The sequence below is a fragment of the Malaclemys terrapin genome, chromosome 6 (genome assembly GCF_027887155.1).
Source record: "Malaclemys terrapin pileata isolate rMalTer1 chromosome 6, rMalTer1.hap1, whole genome shotgun sequence".
Taxonomy (NCBI): Eukaryota; Metazoa; Chordata; order Testudines; family Emydidae; genus Malaclemys; species Malaclemys terrapin.
In genome coordinates, this window is record NC_071510.1 from 85,168,825 (window position 1) to 85,196,704 (window position 27,880).

At 37.7% G+C, this 27,880-nt stretch overlaps 1 protein-coding gene across 4 annotated transcripts in view; it reads right to left on the reverse strand.

Moving 5' to 3' along the window:
• The window catches only part of ZNF366 (zinc finger protein 366), a 39,974-nt gene extending 12,701 nt beyond the window's left edge, over positions 1-27,273 (reverse strand). The window contains exons 1-4 of one of the 4 annotated variants that reach the window (XM_054033223.1): positions 27,165-27,273; positions 8,376-8,457; positions 4,810-6,118; positions 2,155-2,346 (exon numbers count right to left, since the gene is read on the reverse strand). In XM_054033223.1, coding sequence (XP_053889198.1) covers positions 2,155-2,346; positions 4,810-6,111 — 1,494 coding nt within the window. In that variant the 5' untranslated portion in view covers positions 6,112-6,118; positions 8,376-8,457; positions 27,165-27,273. Of the gene's footprint in view, positions 1-2,154; positions 2,347-4,809; positions 6,123-8,375; positions 8,458-10,817; positions 10,872-27,164 lie in introns of those variants that run through there. The other 3 variants (XM_054033221.1, XM_054033222.1, XM_054033224.1) reach the window with 3 other exon arrangements.
• Positions 27,274-27,880: the final 607 nt, after the last annotated feature.

Sequence of the window (27,880 nt, forward strand, 5' to 3'; positions counted from 1 at the left end):
CTTCCCTTACATTCTTCTTCTTTTATTTTTTTTTTCTTCATAAGAAGGGTGTTCCTTTCCTCACAGAGAGAGAGAGAGGGAGAAAGACTGTAAACTGTCCAAAAGGACCGTGAGAAAACAGGAAACTTTGAAAAGTACAAGAGAAAGCAAGATGAAATCTATTTGCAGGCGGTTCCCTAGGGACATATGAGCCATTGTTAAGCAGGCAGTTCATGCAGCTATATCCTTCCTTCTGCTGAGGAGGAGCTTGGTGCCAAAAGGCTGCTATCTGGTCATTGCCTTAACCCTCTGAATACCATCCAAAAGGGCTTGACTAATCCAAGTTTCCTTTGGGGATTCTGCCAGACAGGCAAGGGAGATCCCAAAAGCTAGGGCTCCAATATACTCCTCACTTACAGCAGTACAACTCCATTTGATTTTAGAGGCATTACTTCTGATTCACACCAGTGTTGTGGGAAGAATCTGGTCCACTTACTTGTTTCTGTTCTGAGAGGGGACTGGGTGGAGCTAGGAAAAAAACAGGTGTTCCACTGAAGCTTTTGCTACTAGCTGAAAAACATGTTGCTTACTACTCCCGTTTGTTCTGAATCAGAACGAAAGGCTGAAAGTTTTGAAATTTCCCAAAGATCAAAAATTTAGAAAATAATGTATTTGGTACCATCAAAACATTTTGTTTTGATAAGGTAAAAACGTTTTGTTTTGGTAGTATCAGGACAATAGAATATAACATTAAATACAATATGCTATAATGTTAAATATTACTGTAATAAAATAATATTGTAATATATAAAAATATGAACAAGCAGAATTGAAATGAAAGTCAAAACAAAATGTTTCAACATTATTGAAACAAAACAAGAAAGTTGAAACAATTTGTTTTGACTTTTTTCCATTTAAAATTTTAATTGAAATAATTATATTCCTGTAAAACATTTTGATTTTGATGAAACTGCAGTTTCCAACAGAAAACTATTTAATTGAAAAATTTTTGATTAGCTCTACTCTTGGTTTCCCTTAAGAACCAATCTAGTTCCAGACTGTTGAATGAAGAATTTATAGAGATTGCATCCAGATCAATCTCCAGGTGTTTATGCAGGAACTGGAAAATATTGCTTGCTAGGCATTTAAACTTCACTCAGTTACTGTGTGCGTAATAGTTACCCAAGTGAGAATGAAACATGCAAGTTTGGGAATTTTAAGATAAAGCTATATTACTGAGCCAGGTGGTCAGTTAAAAGAAGTAATACATAAAAGAATAAAAAAGGATGATTGTACAGGCCAGCTTTAAGCAGGAAAAGAAACTTGAATAACGTCTTCCCTATGAATTAGAGGTGAGTGTAAACCAGAACCACAAATCCAAATGGCTCCAAACTTAGGGGAAGTTCAAATCTAGGTGTGTTTTACATCCCTTTAATTTCCTGTGTGCTGTCTTGATGGAGGTAGCAATCCTGCCTAAGATAATCCTATGTTATTTGGTTGACACCACGAATAGGCAAACAAGTATTTTTCAGAAGGCTGTTTTGTTAGAATACTAATGTCCTGGCCAAATTTCAGTTGTAATAGGGCAATTACATTTGGCCTATTCAAAATCTCCCTGTAGTTCTGTTTTGCTATGATGTACTTTGTGTCCTGCACCAGCTATGGTGTAGAATTATGGTGCACTGTTAACATTGGTACATTTCTGTGACTCCCAGGGTCAATGCCTTGATCTGTGTGTTTAATGGGCGCATCAGGTTGTTGAGCACTTTGTCTTCTTTTAGAATGAAATATGCCAGATAAATGTCAGGTATTTTTATTATCATCAGACTAGCAACTACATTAGTACTCACTAAGGAAACAATACAATTTCAAGATTGAGAATACTGATAATATTTAAGTGTGTGTGTGTGTGTGTGTGTGTGTGTGTGTGTGTGTGTGTCGGGGGAATGAAAAATAATCTGGAAGTTCTCCTACCCCTTTTTTTGGATGTTATTCCTGCCCTGAAACTACTTGGCTTAAGAAAAGAAACCAAACAATTATTTTGAAAAGTGAATTTAAAAGAAGATATAATATTCTTTTAGGCATTGCTTTTCCAATTGCATCCGGCCACACGTAATGAAATCTCGGGAGCATTCACTGATGATGTACCTCTGCAAACTCATGAGAAATGCTTACCTTGCATTTAAAGGGCTTGACATCAGAGTGAACAATCATGTGTGCCTTCAGAGTCTGTTTCTGCACAAAGCTCTTGAAGCACAGGTGACATTGGTAGGCTCGGATATTGGTGTGGATCAACACATGTCTCTTCATGTTGGCTAGCAGAGTAAACTCCCGGCCACAGATCCCACATTTGTGCTCTTTCACACCCTTATGGAAACAGAGAGTCAGAAAACTGAATAGGTGTGCCTGTTTCAGTCATTTATTTTCAAAGCCGTTATATGAATATATATTCAAGCTGTGCTAGTGAAACCATGAATAAATTCAATTCTTGTTAATATCACCCTGCTGAAGTGGTAGATATTTGGATACTTTTTTCTTCTGGTCAATTTCTGTAAGATTCTAAAAGATGGAAAAAGAAACCATAAAATGTCTATACCACAAAACAGTATAAATAGGACTGAGGAACAGTAAGTGTCACTTCCCTCAATAAGTTTTACAGAGCAGTCATATCAGGTTATTCTGCCTCAGCTTTCAAACTCTGTTTAGCTAATATTTTGCACTTCTATAGAGCTTTCATCCAAGGATCACAGAGCACTTTATGAATATTAATGTAGGGGAGCATGTTCTCCATTTCACACATGGGGGGAAAACCAAAGCATGGGGAAGTGAAATCACTTTCCCAAGGTCCCACAGGAAGTCTGTGGCAGAGCCAATAAACTGAACCCAGGTCTCCTGATTTCTGTTCTGTGCCTTAGGCACAAGACCATCCTGTAGGCTATAAGAGCATCATGTGATTTTGTTAGTGGTGAGAAATGATTATACAACACTGCGGGGAAAATTTTCAGAAGTATCCAACTCAGTGGTTCTCAAATTTTTCTGCTGGTGATGCCTTTCACATAGCGAACCTCTGAGTGTGACCCCCCTTATAAATTAAAAACACTTTTAAAATATATTTAACGCCATTATAAATGCTGGAGGCAAAGCGGGATTTGGGGTGGAGGCCGACCCCCAGTCTGAGAACCCCCAATCTAACTCCTTTTAGAAAATGGGTCATAGTAGCCTGTCGCTTGCTTTTGAAAATTTTACCCTGTATTAATATCATTAGGACACCCAAATGACAAACCAATGGAAAAATTCTGCTACCCTACTGTAGAGCTTAACTACCAATTGCATGTATACCAATAGCATGTCAAACATATATAAACTAATTAAGTGAGACATAAAATAACTTGCCAACATCTGATAACATTGAGCCTGGGATAATCTCTGTTGAAGTCATTGGTAAGATTTTGACTTCAGTGGGTATTGGATCAAGCCCTATGTAACAAAGAAAGAGCCTGCCTCTATTTTGAAGAAAAATATGGAAAAATAGTACCTGCTCAATTTTTGTAAGAAGCAAAGAGTCATGCAATTAAGCAATAATATTAGTGGCACTGGGCATTTCATGGGGATTATTGACCATCCCTGGGGATAAGACATTAACTGTGGATACGAATGATAGCTTTGAGATACCCAACTACCTGATCTGAGGCTGCACTCAGGCAGTTAGACAGCTAAGTACTTAAATTGTGCTCACAACTGACCTCACCTGACTAATTGTGGGTGAAAAGTAGAGGCTCTTTCTTGGGCAAGAAGGTGTTGCATTTTTTAATTGCAAGTTTTTATTAGACTTTTAGGTAAGTTTAAAATTATAGAGTAAATCCAAAGAAGGGTTGATTCTACAGAAGCGACAGTAGGGGAATTGGGAAGAAAACCAGAAGTGAAAATAGAGATTATTCTTTAAAAAATTAGCTTATAATACTTAAATTTTGCAATTTTCTGTGTTCTTAATGTTTAAATTTAAACATTAACCCAAAGTAGACCCCTGGGGGAAAAAACACAAATCTGAAAACAATTCTTCATAAAACATATGGGTGTATTCGTTAAGTTTATCAGCACTAGTCTATTAAAATGCATTTTGATTGTTAGATTAAAATTGATCTTTACAATATGTTTGTGATGTTGGGATAATTCTGATTTCAGTTGTTACACATAATGTTGAAAACTCTTTTTTGTTTTAAAACAATCTTCAGTTATTCATTCCAAATTATACACTTAATCCAAAACCTATTGACGCCAGTGCGAAGGCTCCCATTGATGTCAATGGGCTTTGGATCAGGCCCTTTTTTGCCCAGCTCTAGTCACTTGTACTCTGGATTATTTCTACATAACATGGTCCAGGTTGGTTTGGTTTTTCTAAATATAGTGCAGAAGCTGCTTATACAAAATCTGCCAAGCAGTAATATACTTGTCTATGCACAGGTATAAAAAAAGTTCTGTAGAAGTTTCATTGCTAAAGATCATTATACAAAACTATGGTTTTCATGAAGATAAAAACCAAACTGGAGCAGAGGATGTGAATTGAAATTTGGGAAGTAATACAAGCAACTTGATTGAACTCCTGGTTATGGTCTTTTTCTTGCATTGCCTTTGTTAAGACTAGAGCCAGTTTCTGTTATTGGCCATACTGTTCTGGTTCTCTTTGCATAAAATTCAGATCCATACAAAGGGCCTCTACAAGGGCCTGTATACCATGTCAGTTCTTTTGGGAGACTTAAGTGGGACTTTAATGGTGCATAATCCTTCTGCTGGCCTTCAGAGCTGGGGCAAATTTAATCATTAGTGACTTACCTTGTGGGTTAAAGAGTGTTGCTTGAGATGGTGGGGCTGTACAAACTCCATGCCACATTCAGTACAGATGTATGGACGGATGTCTTTGTGCTTCATCATGTGATTTTGCAGCTGGCTTGGGTACTGGAAAGTTTTATCACATTCTGTGCAATTGTATTGTATAGGACCTCGATGGGTTGTTAAATGTCTCTTCAGCTGGGCCAGGGTTGGAAAGTCAAGACCACACTCCACACAAATGTTCTCTCGGCCACTCTCATGCTTGGACTCGTGGGCTTTCAGCTCACTTGGATAGGCAAAACCTCTGCCACAGATCCTACAGTTGTAGGGCTTGATGTCACTGTGTTGCATCATATGTCTCTTCAGGTGACTGGTTTGGGTGAAAGCCTTGTGACACACCTGGCACTTATGTGGTCGAGTGCCCTGGTGTGTCAACATATGAGTGTGCAAGTGACTCAGCTGCTTGAAAAGCTTGCCACACCGAGTGCAAGCATGAGGTTTGATGCCACTATGTCCCAAGATGTGGGTGACCAGGTTGTACTTGGAAGTGTAGGACTTTTCACACATTGGGCATTGCCATCGTTTTTGTTCTCCCCCTACATCAACATAATAGCTGTCGTCAATCTGGAGGTTGACATCTACTCTTTCCACCTTCTGTTTACTGTCACCACTTTCCCTCAGTTCAGTCCTCCTGAATGCTGGCTCCAGGGGTCTTTTCAGTTGGAAGGAATTCCTCAAATGGAAGTTTGGGGGCATAATAAAAGGAAACATCAAGCCAGGGTGGACTTTTGGGTAATAAGAGTAAGGAGTCTGCACAAATGCAGAAGTGTTGGGCCACATCATGTTGGGCTTTACTGGTTCTTGTTTAATGGGCTTGGCTCCAAAGTGCTCCAGATTTCTGTAGAACTGAAAGCCAATGTTACAAAGATCAATCATTTGGGAGTTGTATTTGGGCTGTGTGGGTTGTTGGTACATCAAAGAAAGACTGGGGGAGCATACGTTGTTGTTTTCAGATCCATGTGATGGTGATGTAGGATCTCCTGTGGGGATAGTGTGAGGCATTTTTGTGGGCATGCTTTTGCGTTTCCGGGACCCTCCTTCTAAGGATCCATGAAAGGTTTCTATATCCCCCAGGGAAGGACCATACTGGAACTGTGCAAGCTGTGCCCTGAATTCTTCACTGAGTGGTGCAGTTCTGTGTGACTTCACATCAGGGTCCATTGGCTGCAGGCAGTGTGATGTGTGTGTTTTGTCAACATTGAAACATACATCCTCATTTTTCATCGTATTTAATTCCTTCTGCATTGTCTGCCTTCCTTCAAAAATAATAATAAAGAAATTCCTTTATTTTTTCTCATGTTCTCCTAAGGCCGGTATTTTATTGTGTAGTTTATTTTTTTTAAATTAGGCATTTATAAAATAGTCTCATGACCAAATAAGACACCAGTTTACTTCTGCTATACAAAATCTGTCTGTTAATGGAAACTAAGAAGCTTTGAAATTAGTGCTTTAAATCAAGCTCGGATCAAACATCAGCTTTATGATCTAATGTACTGTACTTGGATACATTGTTCAGCATATATTGTAATATTGCTGTGTAATTCAGCCAACCCACTTGTGGGCCAAATCCTCTCCTTGAATGTGCACGCACAGGCACTACAGTTTGACTCTGTAACTAAAGGATACAACAATACAAACAAGAATGCCTATATTGCAGTATTGTTGTGACATAAAAATTCAAAGCCAAAACGTTTGAAGGTTGAACTTCTTTATATCATTAACTCATGCTGCTGTGGAGAAAACAATGGCAAAGTGAGTTCAGAACATTGTGTACCATCAGCTTCCACACTGGATTTCCTGGTTCCCAAAAGGTGGAGATAAACATTGTATGTATGGTTAGGGAGTGAGGGATTCTTCTGTTTTTAAAAAAGAAAAAAAGCTAAAATGTTGAATGGAATTCATGTGGGCAATATATATATATTGTTTTTTTACCTGAAGCTTGTCAGGTAAGTAATGCAGCATTTAAACAAAGAAAACATATTTAACTTAGAATAATATCAACTACCTCTTCAGCTTTCCAAAGCAGCTGACAACCTGAGTTTGCCAGCTCTACTTTGGCAACATTTCACTGCCTTTTCATGCAATAAAGTCATTAGGCAAAATCCCGAAATCCACGTGCAGTTTTTATGCTATTGACTCCATCAGGAGTTTAGCCTGAATAAAGATATAGTAAAATATCAAGGATTTCAGAATTTGGTCTATTTAAATTAGATCACTGGGATCTCATATTGATCCTACAATGGTACATGTTTTTTTGGTGTATTGCAGTCTGTCCAGGATGAGGTTAAAAGAAAGAACCAGACACATTTTGGCTTTGCCACCTATGACATGCTGAGACAAGTTAATTTGATGACAGCTATTAATAACCCCATTCTTGGGAGGCGTGGAGATGGTCAAACAGAGCTAAAGAAGCTCCAGTTTCTTTATCAGGAAGCTCCAGTTTGGCGAAACTTGCTTGTAAAAATAGATGGAAAATACATGGCCTAGATAGGGTGTGGAGAGCAGAAGATATCTAAAAGACTTGGTCGCAAGCAAATCATTTAAATCTTTTTAGGATATACAGGAGCAAAATCTGAGGAGTTCTGGGGAGGTATCTGAGCCAAAAGGCTAGGTGATGCTACTTTTCAGACACCCGGCAGATAAAACAGACAAACTTTTAGGATAAGAATCCTCACTGATGGTAGTAGAACTAACGGAAATGCCTCAGTTCATGAAGGAGGAACAAGTCCTGGGGCCTCTAGACTTATAGTTAGTAAAAACAGAATAGTAATAGTAGAATCTAAAGTTCTAGTCTGAAAAAACTCTTTAAGATAGGGAGTATAGGGGCTATCATCACCTAGAGCTGAATTCCCACCCAAATCCAGTCCCTCTTTTGGGAACACACAATGGTTTGGTTTATAAAAATGGGAAATCCTTTGAGACCCAAGAGGGACTTAGATGACTCCCTCTCCCCACATTTACAGGGGGAAAATGTCAGGCAAATTTGAACTCATTTTAAGTTATTCTAAATGTATGTAATTTTAATTTGAAATCCACCTAGGTCTCAAAATGTAAATCTTCCCTAAACATTATGGGCCAAACCTCTGCCACAGATCTTACAGTTGTAGGTCCTGCTCCTTGTATAGTCATTTACATCTGTGCAAAGTACGTAAAATGTTAAACAAGTGTCAGGTAGTGGCAAATCAGGCCCTGCTGTCATTATTGTAATGCTGTCAAGAATCTATAGAAGCTAAATGAGTGAGTGCCCTGGTAGGTGCTCATTGCTCTGTTGTCTCTATGCTGCCTGCTTCTCTCAGCTTTCATTATCTTCATTGGTGTCTGGGGATTTCAAACCATCCTGAGACTGAAGTAGTGGCAGAGTGTTTGAGAGTCTTTTCCTTGAGGTAAAAGGAGCATTACTGGAGAGGAATCCTTTTATTGCTCAACAAAAGTATTAGTCACTTTCACAAAAAGCTTATGTCATATTATCCTATAATGGATTACCATATAAATCATCAGATCAGGTATACCTGGGAAAGAGGGAGTTCAATTATTCAAGAACCACCATTAACACAGAGGTTGGGTGTAGTCAGACTGAGGTGAATGAAGGACCTGAGGTGGGAGGGAGAATAAAAAAAATCAAATAAAATATGCCTGCAGTACCACTTCTCATAAATAATAAAATAGCATCTAAGGGCCCCAAATCAGGATCTGTGACTCTTAGACTCTGTACAAACATAGGGGGAGACACACCCCTGACTGTATACATTTGCAATCTAAGTTTTGCTATGGATCATCTTGTCATTTCTGGCTTATTATTATAGTTCTGTCAAGTCTGATACTATAGAAATCAAACCTTTTTATTGTTCGAGACAAGCAACAAATCTGGGGCCTGCTCCTACTGCCTCTGAAGTCAATGGCAAAGCTCCCATTAACTCAATGGGAGCATGATCTGCCCTTGGTTATAATCTCACTCCATAAAAGATTGCTAAACCTTTCAATGGATGACCAAATTATAGAAGGGACTCCAGACCTGATAACAGATTTAAGGATTAATTCCTTCACAGACATAAGGTGTAGTGCCTTCTGCTTTAAATAACTGTGCTAGAAGACATCATGTTACAGTACCTTTTAAAGAGCATATTTCCTCATTACTTTACTTTATTTCTCTTTAGAAGATCCCTAACTGACTCTGGAGTTAGGTCCCTCTTTTACTCTCAGCAGCTTAAAGAATTTTTTTTATCACCTTCATCTTAATTATTTCACAGATGTCTATCATTTTTAGCATGTAATCACAGCATATCTCCTTTCCTCACTCTTCACCTAAATATTTGTGTTCTATACATAATAGTGATCAATAAGCTTTAGAAATTAGTTTGGTTTAAGTCTGGATAAAAATCTAAAAGTCTAAGTATCTGAGCTATCTAAGCTTCTTGAGTCTGAAAACACAGTCTGGAAATCTCACTAGGACAGAACTTCTTATGCTATCTTGGCACCTGAAAGTTTTAAAAAACATATACTGTATCAAGACACTTCATAGCTTAAAAAAGATTCCATTTCAGTTGGAGTCTTGAAATAGGTAGAGAGTTTCAAGCGATTCTGTTTCAAGCATCTTTACAGTGAGTTGGGAAAGCTGTTGAGGTTTTTCCCGAACAAAGCTTCTGTACCGCTATTTATAAGTAATGTTGTTATTGAATTAACTTCCTTGAAAGAGGAAGAGAGTTTTTAACACAGAAAATGAATCACCTCTTATTTTCTCGTTTCCAGGCATAATATTTCCCCAGAAGAAAAAAACCAAACTTGTACATATATCATGCAACTCATTGTAACACCATATATATCTTTAGAGTCCCATGGGTGAGATCCTGATCCTATTGAAGTCAATGGCAAAACTCCGTGTATGGAAGCCATTACCAATTATTTGGCGAGGCAGAAGGACACCAGTATAAATGCGAGTGATCTAAATAGCTCCAGCTTAGACTATAACTACCCCTTTGCTTCACAATTGCTCTGCTGCTGCTACTACTCAGCAGAGATGATAAAAATAGAAATGAGACCAGAATGAGTGAGAACTGAAAAATTAAAAACCCTTTAAGATAGGAAACCCATACTAGTTTGATGTTCGAGTGGAGCTTGGGTCGAAGATCTGGAAACAAGCATGAAATGGAGGCTAGTGTGGAAAATATAATGGTGGTCGATTTGGGCACAGCTCCTGTTAGCACTAATAGGAACTGTGTGTTTAAACAACCACAGCTGATTCAAAAACATAGCTGAATGTACCATGTCAATTCATTCCTGCTCTCCCCGTGGGGGTTGAAATACTGATGCTGGAATTTGGGGGGAAAGAATGAATTGTAACTGCATTTGTTTACCATTTGATTACTTTGTTTTGTGTACATTATAAAGAGGGTCAACTGACAAATAAAATACTACTATACTCCTTCACTCCAGCTGAGCAGGTGAAAGATTCGCAGATCTCACTGTGCACACATCTGCTTTTCAATAGTGGACATTTGCAAGCAGTCATTTTAATGACCCAGTTATTGCTGACTCAGTAGGTTTCATGAGCCTCTCCTTTACATAACTTGCCCCTAAGTTTTGTTTTGTTTTGGCCAAACCCTGAAGTCCTTACTAGTTTTTAATCATTAATCCTTCTATCTACCTTAGGATTCGACTGATTAGAAATTAGACCTGTAAAAGACCCATTTGGTCATTCAGGCCAATGTAGAATTGTTCCCTACAGAATATTAGCAAAATATTTTGCTAAGTACAATTTGAATCAGTGAAAGTATTAAGAGTATTCAGACAAACGTGAATTTGTGTATTACCATCGGCTACAATCTTTCATTTAATTAATGTGTATGAATTTGTAAAGCTCTGCCTGAACCTATGTATCTGATCTTGCCTCACATTTCCTACTCCTCCTTTGCTTCAGCAACAATGACCTCTTCATTTCCTTCTCCCATTCCTACCTTCATGCTGCCTCCTATGCATGGAGTAACCTCCCGCTCCCTGTTTGCCTCTCTTCATTCATATCTCTCCTAAAGCCCCACTTCTTCTGCAAAGACCACAATTGGAAAAAAAATGCAAATAATAAATGAAGGTCCAACACATTTTCAATGCTTAACTAATGAGCATAATTTCAGGATTCGATGTTTAGTATTTCTCACTGCATGTGTTGCTCAATACTTGGCTGTTTTCACAATTCCTCACGCTCTTTTAGGCGTACTATTTACCTCATTTCTGCTGCATGCTTGAGGGAGCTGTAGTAAGCAGAGATAGGTCTGAGGTGCAAATTTAGATCCAGATCTGAACTTCCCTAAGGTCTGAGGATGGTCTCATCTGATGTGCCAGGTCAGACCCCTCTGTAGCTGTAACTTTGTAAATGTCATGTGTTCAGTATTTCTCCCCCACACTCCCTCCCCCAATCATCTCCCTTGATGTACAAACAGACACAGGTGCTATTTGCGCCTAGCTAATGTGGAGGCGGCTCATCTCTCTGGAACCCAAATGCCAGATTATCAAACCATTGCTCTTTCTCGTCCACTTAGAGCACAAAGCTGTGAAAAAATGATGGTGTGGGCTTCAGATACGCCACTCACTGGAGAAGACAAGGAGCAACTGTAACTCCAGTTCTCCAGTCCTCTTTCTGGTATCTCAGATCTTCTTGCTGCTGCCAGGCTAATTCACTTTTGTTTTATGCCAGCTATCTCTCTTTATTTCATATGCGTGGAAGGTACAGCAGGGTGCACTTTCCGTCTATGCTCTCCTTGCTGAAGTAACCACACATGCAAGCACATGAATATGAAAAATGGGCTGTGGCAGCCTTGTTGCTGAGTGAGTCCTGTTTCTCCCTAAAACACTTGTGGTGTAAGCCTGCACCATGTGGACTGAATCTAGAAGAGAGATGTTTAATGTAGAACAAAAGCATTTTTTCCTACACTTGGCGGGGGTGTGTGTGAGAGAGAAACTGTGTTATCATCAGGCAGAAGTGAGGGTGGGGGTAGGAAACTCCTCAAAAAACATTGGACGTAGAGACGCATTAGGGAGTCATAAAATCGGAAACCTTGGGGAATGAAAGGGCAGAGTTGAGAAATGTAAACTTTCTGGAGCTTTAATAAATCTCTTCTTTTAGTACCAACTGCCCTTTCACTCTCTCCCTCTCTCTCTCACATACACACCCTCCTTTGTCTACAGGAGGTCCATAGGACTTGAGCAACAGCTTAAATTTAAGCATGTGCTTAAGTGCTTTGTTGAAGAGGGCTGTTTTCATGAATTGAACCTAAGTGTCTTGCTAAACTATGGATATCTTTAAGATACAAGACGGGTGGTCACCTTAGCTAGTTTATTTCTCTTCCCTTTTTCTGTTTGCTGTTGTTAATGGCATTGGAATTGGAAACATGTAAACAGTTGCTCATGAACATGATCTGGAATGATTTGAAATCAGGAAGTGGACAGGATCAGGTTTTTCTCCCTGCATGAACATGATACTGTTAAGAGGTTTACTGTCTTTTCACTTCTCCCTGGGAAATTACCTTCATGTGCTGATTAAGGGCTGCAGTATAAAACTTCTTCTTTCCAGCAAGAAACATTTCTCATCAGCATTATCCTGTAAAGTGGAACTGATGATTTGGCAGCTCTTTTAGAGCCTGATCCAAAACCCATTGAAGTCAATGGAAGGACTCCCAATGACTTCAATGGGTCAGACCCTTAATGATTTTCCATGTAATTTGTCACAAGGCTGGTTCTCCATTAGTACCTTTTCTTTTTAAATTCACTTGATTCACTGTGATTTAGATTTAACAGATGGCATTTTTGACATGTCACTTAACATGTCACTTAACACTTTTTTCTGCAGAAGAGCCGCCAATAATTTGTCATCAGTTACACGCATAAGCCACTCAGCTGAAAAATTTTATTTTCTGAAGGATTTGAACAGTTTAGCACAACACACTAAAAGAGCTCTAATAGAAACACGTGGGTTTCATTTATAGTTGTATGGAATTAAATAATAGTTGGTTTCTTGGGATTATATAACACAATACTGTATTCTATGTTAGTTTCGCTGGATCTGTTTTTAGCACATACCTGACTCACTTCAGGATTGATGCTTAAGCTTTTAAATTATTTCTCAGGCTCTCGGAGCTATCTCCACAGTCTGAGCATCCCAAAGCAGCACAGCTGCATTTGTCTCACCTGTGAAAATGATGCTAAGAATGAGAGACAGGTCATCTCTAGTCAAACGGAAAAGCAGACAGGTTTTCATTACTTGAGCCACATCTCTGTTGTTTCACTGCACCTTTAAAAATATTTGTTTTATGCCAATCAATCACCCCTCCCCCTATGTTTGCACTATACTATCTGGCTATACAGATTGTAAAGTTTCTGAGTCATTTTGGGCATGCATGTCCATTATTTGTTTTTCATACCCTGGCAGACAGATATTTGCTAAAAACACTTTGCGGGGTACATTTATTTTTGTCACTTTCTATAGCAGGGAATTTTAAAAAGTCTACTCTGAAATAAATCATTGTACCATTATTTTCATATATTTTTAAATAATTATTAAAGATGTAGAGCCAGATTCTGAGATCATTCCCACAGGTGCATATCTGGAATAACTCTGTTGTTTTCACTGTCAGAATTCAGGTAGTCTATGGGCTGAATCTGATGCCTTGACCTTGCCAGAAAGCATGGTTATGGCATAATTTGGACTTGGATGGTGCTAGCGAGTATGTTAAAAGAAAATTGTTTAGATGGATGGCTAGGTGTGCAGGTCCTTATGTGTTATCACTGCTTTTCTGCTCTTTTACTCCCTTGCTGTTTTTCTCCTGTTCTATGCTGCAGTTCCTTCCCTCCAGAGATGAGTAGTTTTCCCTTAATTTGGCAGAATGATTCATTATCATTCCTATTACACTTTTACATTGTTTCCCAAGGCAACTGGGTACAGGACACTGTGCAGTGTAGTTTGGTTCATTGAACACGGTGCTGTGGACTCCTATATAAAGCTTACATTTGAGCTTTGTAATCTTATCCCCAATGCACCTCTTAACATGACTCTACCCCTTATTGGGAGATCCTTAACTATCTCCAGCCACTTTAATGTGTCAGTGATGGAAAGTGGCCTTTGCATTCAGTTTAGGCCCACTGCTGTTTTTGCCCTTTGTTTCTCTCCTTTTCCCCATCCTTCTTTCTCTGCTTTTTCTTCCTCTTTGTTTGTTTCCTCTGTTCTTCCCTCTGCATATCTGAAGAGGTTCACTCCTAACCCCTTCCCCATTTTATCTGTTAAAATGATCAGCAATTAAATAATTAATGTTGATAGTGAAGTGTCATCACTGGGCTTTATAGCAGACACTCCAATTATATTAATGGGGATCAGGCAGTTCAGTCTCAGAACTATTGTTTCAGGCTGTCTGCAGATTCAGGAAGATAGTTCTGCACTGGTTACACCTAAGTCACATTTGGTAGGTTTTCTTCACAAATTTGAGGGCTAGAAACTTTGTTTTATTAAATAAAAGCTTAAATTATGCACCATCTGAATGTGTCATGCAGGCCATAGTTGTACCTCAAGTAAACTGAATACAGTGTTTGACACTTCTGCATTTTCTGGATATTTATTTATATTTTTGAGAAAGCTCCTGTGGGGAGAGGGATGTCTTTGGAGATGGTCATCAGGAGAGGAGGACTAGGCTACAAGCTAGTAGTCCATAGGAGTGTGTGTGTGTGTGTGTGTGTGTGTGTGTGTGTGTGTGTGTGTGTGTGTGTGTGAGAGAGAGAGAGAGAGAACCTCTGATCTAGTACTATAATACTTATTCCTAATAGCTTAATCCATATTTATATCTATTAATCAAAATTATTAGTATAAATATGGATCCAGATATCAGGATGAAGTGCTTTATTAAACAGTTACACAAATTCATCATCCTATATATAGCTCATTTGAAATAAATGAAAATACTCTGGGGAAAATTTGGCCCAATGTATATTATTTACTATGCTTTCCCTTATGTACCAATACTGCAGCCTTTCTGCTGTGTGGGATCTGTCCATCTTTCATTAACTTATTGTTAAAATTTGCTTGGATACTTTGCAGTATTTTTCCCTATGAAGCTTTATATTGTGTCGAACAACTTTGTGAGTATGTGTGAAAAGCCTATACAATCACTAATGTGTAATGGACCAAATTTTGCCCTCAATTCCATCTATGTTTCCTCATTAGAATTAGTGGACTAGTATAGCTATAACTGAGGGCATTATCTGGGCTTTGAGAGCAAGTTGTGATCTGATGTCAAAAGGATACATTCCTTCAGACTCTTACATAAAGAATCATAACAGTACTCATGTCAAAATCTGGAACAAGGAGTTTGTCACCACCTTTATAAAATGTACAAAATAGTTTTTTAAATCACTGCTTATGATTTTAAATCACCGCTCATCTCATTCCATCCTTATTTCCTGCCTACTTCCATATATATCATTGGCAATTGAAAACATCACACTTTTGGCACCAGAGCTATTGTACATACCAAACAGTTTTCCTTTGGAATATTACCAAATTAGGTTAACAACTTTTTAGGAAACTTTTCTCCAGGAACTAAAGTTAGTGAAGATAAATTGAGGGCAAATAAATGACTTAAACTTTTGGAGGAAGAGGACTTCAGTGATAAAATTGCATCAGTTGAGTGCAGTCTCTGTGGTTTCCTCAAAGGAAGACCTCAGACAGAATAGTGTCATTTACCAAACATAACAATTACATACTATATATATGAAATTCCATTTACAAAATCATCTTGGATTGTTTAGGATTTTGAATTTTAGATAAATAATGGAGCCCTGCAGAGAGTCCAGAATGAAAAACTAACCTTGGCTAAACACTTCTGCTTTAGGGCTTTGTTGCAAAAGTGAACCTTTCACTGCTATTTATGGACCTTTCAAGGGGACATAGGTTGGCTTAAGATCCTTCCTTCCCACCATAGTTTCACTCCTGCTACTATCTCATAGAGGGCCAGGGAGTGGCGTGGTAACCTCCCATCTCCCCAAGTCTTAGTAGCTGGTAGATGGGGACTCCTGTCCTTGATCTGCAAGCTAGCCAGCTAGTTGGCTTGCTCCCACATCATGAGTCTTTTGGCCCAGACAGTCCATCTCCTGAATGCTTCATTTGCACATAAACAGATGCCTAAAAGAAGAGATCTCCAGGTAAAGTGTGTGTGTGTGCATGGACATGCGTGGAGGGAAGTCATGTGAAAAGAAGGGGCGCTACTGTGGGGATACTCAGCTGAGTTTGATCAGTTTCCATATGTCACCTCCAAAATGAGATTTTAGAAGAAAACCTGGCCCTATTGAAGTCAGTGGGAGTTTTTTGCCATTTACTTCACCCTTTTTTAAAGTTTTGCTTTGAATTTTTGGGTTCACACAACTCAAAGTGAAATTCAGAGGTGCTGAAACCATGGGAACCAACCTACCACTAAGATTCTGTGGAACTTGTGTGAACTGAAACAGGAGGACTCATGAAACAGGAGGACTCAACTCCAGATACTGACAGCAGGAGATATAACCTATCTACTGCTCACATCTGTCTAATCTCCAATTCCTTAAAAATAGTTTACAAATTATGCATCCCTCATCATTATGGCGCTTAGGTGGATTTAGTTGTGTAAACTTTCAGTTATGAACATGTAGCTGAAGTTTGATTCAATCTCTTCTGGAAGGTCTGGACATTTATTTTTAATATATATTGCAATTGCTAAATAGCCCATTGACTTTTTATAAGAGAGAGGTTCTTAATACAGTGTGCTGGCCAAATTCTTATCTAGGTAGTTACCTACAATTCCCTGGCTATTTCAATTAGATACATTATTACTCACTTTAGATCTGATTGTGAGCGGTTAACTGCCTTCAATTCCCACTGACTTCAGTGGAGTTACTCTTGTCTTACATTTAGTGTAAAGGAAATCAGGCCCTTTTACCTTTTAAAAATAACACTTTGCACGGTGGCAGAACAAGGACAGAACTCAGATATCCTGAGACCCAGTTTGGCACTTTAACTGCAAGACCATACTGCCTCCCAACAATTAAAACTCCCCAAAACAATTATGGTCAACTATTCTGAAAAGTAGAGATGCAATAAATATACTTGAACAGGTTCACTAAAGGCTGCCTTAAGCTGGTCCTTAAAATGATTTATTGAAAATAACTCATTTGAAAAGCATGATTATTTAAAAAATGCCACTTTCATTTTTAAATAAAATGATACAGGGGAGAGACTGTCAGTATTTTGTGGATTCCTCTCATTTTGTATTAACCATTATTCTGAGAGCTAATAGTACCTTAGACAGGTGAGCATTTGTTAGTTGCCTACATTTTGGTGAGAGCTACAGTACTCCAAGGTGCTGTTAAAAATATGACTATTCGTATGTGAGCAATTGAGTCTAAACATTGAACCAGTGATTAGTTTTTTCATGGATCACCTTGGAATCCCACTTGCCCACACAGACATTAACAGAATAGTGTTCAACGTGTTGTCATCTTCAAATCATCAGCAGAGGAAAAGGGTATTAAATAGTGGAGAGTCTAGGCAGGGTTCTAAAAAGAAAAACCTGCTTACTTTTGAAAATGCTTTTTGCTGGAGAAACTGCTTAGCTGAGAAGGCTAATTACTTTTAACTTCTATGTTCAGCTTGAAACCAGCCTGGGCCAACAGTGACTTAGTCAATTACCCTTTAAACAAATGTGTGGTGGTGATCTCAGTCCAGTTCCTAGCAGGCCACTGTACATATGGCAATTGACACCTTTTTGGCAATATCAGCAGAGTCCAAGGACTAAATGGGCAAAACGACTGAACTACTGAACTCACTCTATAAATGGCCCCTCCAATTTAAGGCAAATTGGTGGGGCAACGTGAGAAAATGTTATGTGCTAAAGCTGTCTGCTAAATAGAGAACTCTTGTTTCTAGGGCCATCCATCTACTATCTTTCACAAGCACTAAACAAATGCAAAATGTTCCCAATCAATATAATTTTAGAGTACTGTACTTATCTGAAGATGAGTAGAAGGGAATTGAGCCAAAGCAGCCAAAAAGTGTATATCTTGAATGATTAATTATAAATTCCTGTATTATCTACTGGAAGGTATAAAAGAGAATTTGGCTCTACACTATTGAAGGGATGTGGCATGGAAGATAGTCTATGCTTACAAAGTATCATCTGGTACTGGCAACAGTCAGAAACAGGATAGTGGACTAGCTGGACCCTCAGTCTAATCCAGTATGGCAATTCCTATGTTCCTATTTAAAGTTCAGGGTAGAGCTGAAGAGGAGGTTAAATGAAAAGTTAACATAGGCCTTTTTTGTGTTAGCTAGTTTTCCTAGACCATACTGGTGACATTGACAATAGTACAGTAGTTTAGCTGTTCTCTCAGTCCAGAGAAAGCCCTCCAGAATTGGGTGCATTGTATACAAGCCTTACCCCAGAGCTTAAATAAACTTCCTTTTCTCCCATTTTTAAGGGAAAATACTTCCCTAAGCCAAGCATATATCATGGTAAGACCACACTGAAACCATGTTAAAAATTGTAAAACCTTCATAGAATATAAGGAAACTAAAATACAAAGTTAAGGGCTGTATTCTCCTAATTTCTGGTCCATGTGTGCTTCCAGACACATGCATATCCGAGGGCTGACTCTAGCCCTGAAATTTGAACTTGGAGTTTTCTCTTCATCAGCAAAGTGTGCTGCCTAATTCTCAATGCGAGTAAACAAAAATGTGGCTGCAAGAGATGCGATGAGAGTATGTAGCCATATTGCATTCATCCCAAAGTAGCCTTGCTCCTGTTCTATTGCTTGTATTTCTTTAAGTAGGTGTAAGAAATACAGGCTACAAGTGTACAGAAACCATTCTTATTTGAAGCAGTTCTATCAGAAAAAGAACTTACATTACCAGATTCCTGCCTCATCTATATGCAGGTGAAGGGCAACATCCTTGGTGCTTTAGCTCCACCTCAGAACAATGTTTCTGACTGACCAGGTCAAGAGCTCACAAGAAAGTAATTTAAGATAACTTCCTCTCTGCTTTTTTCCCTTCCCCTGTGATCCAAAAGTTGAATCCTGTAATTGGTTGAGTAACAGGCTATTTCCTCCTTCTGATCCACTGATGTACATCCCACATACAATGTTTAATTATTATTTTACTAACTTTAGTGATTGCAAAAATTAAGGTTTTAAAAATAAGCAATAGTTAGTTGCAACAGGTCAAAAAGCACCTGAAATTGGCACCATAGTTGTTGTTTGGTTGGTTTGGGGGGGGGGTTATTATTATTTATTATTATTATTAATAATAATATTTTATTATTTTATTTTATTATCATATCAGAGCTAAAGTTCAGCTTCATCATTTTAATCCAGTCATAGGGCAGAAACGCACTATGGCTGACAAGTTTCAATCCAATACAATTTTAAATGGCATTGTTACAAAACTCTGAAAAAAATGAAGCCCAAAATGGTAATGGCGACTTTCTCTTAGCTTAGCATCACAAACATTATATATAATAGTGATTAGAAGTTGTCAAAAAGGGGGATGTGGTTTTTGAAAAAATATTCACAAAAATTGCATCCAGTTTTTAATCAAAGTTTGAAATTTCATCAAAATTTTCAAGCAGCTCCAATAATTATTTAGCGCTTCTATTAATCACTTTTAATCATCAGTCATCCCAAAGGCCTCATTTAAAAAGTGCTTTCCATCACAAGAACAATGCTCAAAAAACTGACACACCCTTATACTCAAAAACCTCCTTCCAACCAAAAAAACCAATCAAACAACCGACTGCTAAAACAAATAAACCTTGAAAAAGACAAAGCAAACAACAACAAAAATAACAGTAACTTAATAAAGTTAAAAAACAAAAACCTTTCCCCATGCAGAGTTTTTGTTTGTTTTTTCCTGGGAATGGAAAACTGCCAGAGATTCCATGAAGTCCCCTGGGGACTTCACTGTTGCTCTTGCCTTTATGTGGAAGGTGCACATCTACTACAGTGATGGACATCTGTCTAAAACCCGAGGATAGACAGAATTCTCATGCATTATTTTGACTTACAGGTTTGGGCATGTTGCACCACTGCACAAAATATGTTACGCTTGCTCATATGTATCGTTGTTGCCAGTAGTGGATGACTAGTGGACTTGTTCATTAAGGTCATCAGATAGAATCCTGGATCATGATTCTCTCCCCACAGGATACAAGTAACTCCCATTGAATAAAATTTCTTGATTTGTGACTTATATTTAAGTTGAGAGGTGTTTCTTATCTCCTAGGATAGGAGAATGGCACCCTGTATACTGGGAGTCAGAAGTTTCGAGACCTGTTCCCAGTGACACACAGTTGGTTGATGCTGGTATCTTTATGATTGCAGGTAAAATTCTGCCTTAAGATCTGTTCTGCTTCTTGTAACTGGAACAATTTAATGTTTTGGGTTCAGCGTTAATCAGAGATACTTGGTGATAATTTGCATGGTACTCTGAGTCTCTATATTTTGAGGGGACAAATTGTGTGGCCAGAGTTCTTTTCCCTTCACTTCCATAAATACTTACTGTGAGATGAGCATCTCTTATTCCTGTTAAACGTGGGAGCAATTAGATAATTCATCCTCTACCAGTGACTTCCCTGTGGTTTACTTCAATTTCCACAGGAGAACTCTAATCCTTTGTTGGCTTCAGTAGACACAGCACAGTTGCAGAAATCTGCATTAGTGAATTGCAATATGGGATAGGGGGCCTACACATAGGTGGTTCTAACAAGTTTTTTATTTAATTAGAAAGAGAGGGGAAATGTTGCCCTCCAAAAAGAGATCCATAAATCTAAATTATTTTTCAATAGTGCATATTATTTTCATTAAAGCTACAGAGTGCATCAATAAACCCATTTACGAAACATGTGCACATGTAGAAAGCGATACGCTTATCTTCTGGGAGACCTGCCATGAGGAAGACATCATTTTCAAATGTTATGCTTCTTCATGATTTTATCTGGTGCCAAGATACCAAAGGAATGGGTGCTGCAGTAAATATGTGCATTTTTAATGTCCTAGATTTATACTATTTAAATGTTCCTATTACAATTTTATGTGTGGAGAAAATATTGTGAAATACATAAATACTGCAAATTTAGCTAAGGGTCAATTGACTCATTCAGAAGGGCCCAATCCTGCTTCAATAGACGCATAGACTTTAAGGCCAGAAGGGAAGTCAGTGGGTTTTTTTTACCATTTACTTCAATAGGAGCATGAGCAGGCCCAGTATGAGATATTAAGAACATATTTTATGACCGAATAGGGCCCACAGACTCCATCAAATTACAACTCTGGTCATGTGGGGACAAGCAGAGACTGCTTAGCCAATATTCCCCCCCACCCTGCAAGCAAGTGGGTAGTGAGAAAAGGCATAGGAGTAGTTGTGGCTTCCCTTACCCACCCTTTACTTGCCAGCCGGAGTAGTTGTTCAGGTATCTGGGTAGGGATGAGTAAGTTGCTCTGTGAAAAGGGGTGAAGTAATTTACTCCCCTCACAGAATAAGGAGAAAATGGGAAAGGAAATGGAACATTTGATGGCTCATAATTCATTCTCTTTTCTGCTCCTGGCATAGTGCAGCTATGTGCTACCCCATTACTCAGAGCAGACTGTAAAATTACAATCTAACCCAGAGAAATTATATCGTTTCCATCCTTGATCAATGAATAAGGAGAAATTATTGCTCCGAAGCGAAAGATCAGACAATGGATACCTCATTGCTAATGTTAGCGTACTTCTTTAATACAGCCTCACAAAATAATAATAAAAACCCATGGTATGATCTCACTGCCACTTTGCTTCTGATTTCAAATCAATGGCACTTCTTTCTAATCCAATAGAAAAAAGTGGAGGGGAGAGTGTTTTTCAGTGAAAAACAATCAACCTATACTAACTGAAATCACCTTACTGCTTTTGTAAATTCAGCATTGTGAACCATCAAGCCCAATGAACATTTAAACTTTTCATTCCTTTTACAGCTTCCAAAATCCTACTTATGTGAAGTGGTGCCCTACATTCACAATAAGCATGGGCCATTGAAAACTAGGGCAGTTTTAATTTTAGTTGTTTACAAAAATTGCCAGAAAAAAACCAAAAATTTGCTATCCAATTAATGAAAAACAAAGTTTTCCTAAATCATTTTATAAAGTGGAGTTTTCAGAATTGGGATCAAACTATTGTTGGCTTTCATCTAGTGTCTTTTCTGAAAGGTGAAAGTGAAAGGTATTTGCATCTTTTGTTTTTCAGAGTAGTTGGGAAACAGAATAATAGCTGTGTTACTGCCTGATTCAAGTTACTGACTGCCACTGAAAACATAAGCTTCTAAACCATGCAGCAAGAAACCAGGAGCAAATGGTGGAAGAGGGGAAATTAAATCATCAGATAGTGAATATCATTGCAGTTTAAAAACCTTTAGAAGTATCCCAATTTCTTTTAGTACAAGACTTATTTAAGGTAACCCTCTTGCAGTACCTTATAGTTGTCAATTTAGAGGAGAAATTGCTTTGTTGTGACTGTATTTATTATTATTATATGGAAATATACCTATCTTATAGAACTGGGAGGGACCTTGAAAGGTCATTGAGTCGAGTCCAGTTCCCTGTCTTCACTGCAGGACTAGGTACTGTCCCGGACAGATATTTGCCCTATATCCCTAAATGGCCCCCTTAAGGATTGAACTCACAACACTGGGTTTAATAGGCCAATGCTCAAACCACTGAGCAATCGCTATTCCTCCCCTTTCCTGTACAAAAACCACAGTAGCACCTGTGTAGTTCCATTTCTGTTACTGCATAGGTATAAGTTCCCTGGGCATCAAATGAAAGCATTATCTTCTTTCAAAAATGTAGGATTCTTTCCTAGAATCATTAGTATTTTATACACTGCCAAATGGATACAAAGGCAAGTCAGACATCCTATACAGCACTTGATCTTAGCCATTACAAAACATATTGCATAACTATTAGGTATTCACCCAGTCAGAGCTTTTGACTGGATGAACATTCTTAACCCTCATGCTGAATGTTATCCATTTAAAAAAAATGGTATTGTAACTTTTCCAGCAGCAGACAGCTGCAGGCTGAGTTTCATAACTGTCAACTTCTCAACATGAAAATGAGGGTAACATCAGGCTTTTCCAATGTCTGCTTCCTCTCAAGCAAATTTTTCTGCCTTTTGCCTTCTTTTTAAAGGCTTACATTCATTTTTTCCTTCTAAAATCCTTTCTCGGAGACATTTTTCTTCTCTGATCTGACTACTCCATGCTCAGTTTGTCCTCTTGGATGGGAAGTGGGAGTGGAGAAGCTACTAGGTTTTAAAAATACATGGTTCATTTCGTTTAACAACACTTTTCAAAAAGGTCCTTAATGCAGATGTTCAGAACACAGAATTGTTAAAGGTCTGTCAGATAATTAATACATTTATCTCCGGCTATATTTATCTTCTTTTACATAGGACTATTGCTATTGTATTTAAGGGACCAACCTGCAAAGGGATCTGCATGGGTTAAATGGTCTATTCATGCAGATTCCTTTGCTGTATTGGAGCCCCGGTGATATACGTTCAATATGATCTGCCTGGGATAATCAATTCTCCAGCCTACTTGGGGTCTGTCCAGGACTACTTCTAGGAATGTGGTGGTCTCCACTCTACTTCGGGTTTATCTTGCGTTACTGGTTTGAGGCTGCCAAGAAGTTTTCTTCCATTCTAATTCTAGACAATTAATAGGTGTGCCAACACGTCTATCTTCTGGATATACATTCTGCAGTGCCTCAAAAAATATTCAGTATTGTAGGTACAGCTTTAGAACTTATCTGTATCCACATTATGCCCAAGTTGCCTTAAGAACAATTAGGCCAAGACTTTTCAAGGTTTGTATGTAAAATACCTGATAATTCAAGGTAAAAATTCTCCCATTGCCAAAAAACACAAACAACACAACAGCTATAAGAGATGCCAAAATGTGAGAGGAAATAGTACATTTTAAACATTTAGAACCCAAGAGCCAAATCTCAGCTGGTGTATATGAGCATGGCTCCATTCGCACAAATTTGTACCAGCAGAAGATCGTCTTTCTATCGAAAGAATCATATTGACTTCAATGGGCTTTGGATCAGGCCCTTTCTCCTGCGACTTCCATGGAGCTACTCACAGAAGTAAGGCTGCAGGACTGGACCCTTACCCTTATACTAACTTATATATTGGCTAGTTAGTACATAATAGTTCAAAACTACGGCTGATCAAAAATTTTCCTGCTAAACATTTTTTGTTGAAATTTTCAATGAAAATTTCTCAAAATGATTCATTTAGATAAGGTTGAAATATTTCATTTCAACTTTGTTTCAACCTTTGTTATGGTCTGTTATAACTGATAAGATAACAATGTAATATAATATAAAAAAGTTGAAATCTTTTGACTTTTATGTTATATAAAATTATATAATTATATAACATAAAAGTCAAGTTGGCTAAACTTGAAATGAAAGGTTATGACCTTATTTTAAAAAAAAGATTTGACTTTATTGAAATGAAATATTTCAATTTTTCCAAATGAAATTTTGGAATTTTCATTTCATGGGAAATTTCAAACTTTCATTCTAATTTTGGAACAATTAAAAAATATATATTCAGAATATCCTGTGGAATGGGAATTGGGGATCCAAGCAGCTCTATTTAAAATTACACTGTAACTATGTTTTTGTTTTTAACAAAGGCACCAATAAGCTTTTAAGTAAGATTTAAAAGTGTGTCTCTGGTAAATACCTGTTTTATTGCCTTCCATGAAAACAATGTTTCAAATAATATAGAAATTAATCACTAAAATATATTTCACAAGCATTAAGCTTATGCTATAAAGTAACAAATACTATAAATTTAAGGAGGCTGGCATTCATAACCTATGATACTCTGTCTATAACTTTTTCACAACAATACAAGACCAGGGCAAAACTTGATTTCCTAAACTCTCAAAGAGAAGTTAGTTAGTTTGTTTGTTACAATTGTATTATTATATAAAATCATGTTGTATTGATTTTATAACAAAAAATGCACAATGTAAAAGACATTGCAAATGACCAACAAAAATGTATTGTATCAAAGAGAAATGTAACTGAAAGGTATAATCCGAGAATGAAGTACAAAGCTCAGGGTCTATATTTACATCTAAATTATAAACTATCATTCTGCATTGCTATTTTATTTAAACATTAATAGAGAACTGAGTTTAGAACTGGTACTTTATTTTTTGATTAGCTACTACAACAGCAAATATACACACTTTTTTGCTTCAGGATCATAGAATCCCCTCTTTTCAGAGTTCTCAAAGAAAGGATATGTAGTAAACATGGGCCCAGATTTCAAGCATACATGAATTTGTAGATATCGTCAAAACTGAAGTCTGGATCTAAATTTTGCAATTGGCTCCTGTCTTAATTGTAGATTGAACCTAAATGCTGGATCCAACCTTCCCAGAACTTTGGGGTGTTTGCAATCCAGATCAAAATTTTGCAGCTTGAGCACATCTTTACTATGGTAACAGCAGTGGAATAGAGAAATTCTGTGGCCTCAGAAGCTGTAGACTGAGCAAATAGCATACTTTTTACGAGCTAAATTAACAAAACGACTTCTCTATTTATCTTATTTAGCATATGAATGGGGGCCCAATTTTCAAATGTAGTCACCTAAATAGATGTTCAAAGCCCACATTTGGTTATCTGAATCAGTACTTGGTCACATAAAATGACCTTTTGTCCAACTAAGTGCCAAACTGGGTATCCAAATAAAAAAAGTACACATCTCATTTTCACGTGTGCATTTGAGAACTGGTCTCTCTACCCTGGTAACCTTAAATACTTCACCTACAAAATGTTATCATCCAATGCTCATAAATAGCACCAAAACTAGACAAACTTGATACATTTCACTTCAAACCACATTAAACAATAAATTGATTAGCTCCTTCTATTTATTAGCAGTTATAAAGTGCTGGAGAAACATAATTTTATCAGAAAACTTGCTAATTTGGGATAGATCACTCCCTACCATTGGGGTGGGGGAAGGAAGCTATAGAAAGGAGCCACAAGGAGGAAAAATGTATTTGTTCAGTCATTGGGGAAAGATATATCCCCACTTCTGAGAAGGAGGCTCAACCCCCAGAACCCATGGATTTCAGAGGATCCACCAGCAGGCAGAGTTGTCTATACCAGCTCTGGGGTTCCCTGCCCTGCATTTGGAGCTGTGCTGCCAGGACTTGCATGTCCCACAGAACATTCTAAAGCTCAGAAGGTCTCACTTGCAAGTTAATGTAGGCTCAAGAGATGTTTAGGCTTCTCTTTTGTAGAAATGTGACCTATTCTACTCCTCATCCGCACCGCACCTTCCTGTATAAAAGTTGCTATTTCTGTTGAGTTGCCTTACAAAAATAAAATGCATTCTTAGATCATACTCTTTGCTGACAGTGCAGTCAAACTTTGCTAGCTTAACACGTTGTACTTGATACTTGGAAACTGTAGCTGACCAGCCACTGGCTGATAAGGAATATAAATAAGTAGCCAGCATTTTATCATCTTACTGACATTGGTGGTTAATCTTAGTATTTGTGACATACCTTGTAACTTAGTCTTTTTAAAATGAAACTGGATCTCGCTTAACTGGTCAAATGTCACTGCCTTCAGACTGCATATACCACAGGTACTGAGATACAAACACTTGCACTTTCTCACACACACTACACAGCTCCATTTAAAAAAACTCTAGTAATTCTTTCTCTTTTATGGCACAGGTTGATGACAGCTCAGTTGCTCAGTGTAACACTTGAATGAATATGTCTGAAATAATGGTCAGAGATGAACAAACTATACTATCCTATCAATTACGAACCTACTTATCCTATCTCTGCCTTTGCGAGGTCACAGTAAACCTTGCTGAAACGTTCAATATAAAGTCAGTGAAGTCTAAAACAAGCTACAGTGGCTGCTGGAAAGGTAAAATCAACTACTCAGCTTCATATGAAAGAATTCACAACACTGAATACTGCAGACATTGTCAACCTCACTGAGAAACCATTCCTCAATATTGGTTAAATCTCATACTACTAATGGCAGTAGCTAAAAAGCTGATTATAGATATTTAAAAAGAAAATATATACTGCATGCCAACGCATACAGTCATTATCTTTTATCTGGTAGTTGATAAATGTCTTTCCTGTATTTAAATGTATATATTAAAATAACAGAGATTTAAGTAAAATGCTTTCTTGGTTAACTTACCAATTGTTGAAGTGGAATGAGCTAAGCTCTCTACCTGCTTTCCTGTTGGCAATCTCTCTTGCTCTCTGTGTAGAGATTGCAGTAAACTTAGAAAACTAGCAAGGACAATGTTTCAAATGACTTAAGAAAGAGAACAGGAACAATCACTTCGTTCTCTTTTTTCAGATGAGTACAGTACCTTCAGAAAGAAGGAAGGAAGGGAGGGGAGAGGAAGTCAACAACCCTTTGCTTTCCTGCAAAAAAATAAGGAAACAGTAGATAGCCATCTCATTTTCACTCAAACAAAATGTTTGGAAAAATAAATATAATTGAACCAAAAGGAATTCCTCAAGTATTATATCTGAATTATTGGCTTCATGAGGACTAATTTATAGCTCTCTGTGTGCAACTACAACAAAACAAATGAAGTTCTAAAAGTAGTGTCTAGGATTAAAATGCCCATATCTCATGTAGAGAACTCCATTAGCCAAAAAAGTACAGATAATATAATCCTACACGCCAAACAAGGAGAAATCTTACACATCACAATAAAAACATGTATTTTGAAAAATCTCTTGGTGTGTTAAAAAGAATTTAACAAATTTAACTTTTACAGAATGTTATAGAATGAGATACTTTTTGAGTCTCAGAGATAAAGTGTAGGGGTCATATTTATCTGAAGTCAGAATTACACCAGAGATTAATTTGGCTTTTCTAAGACTGGAAAAGCATAGGAT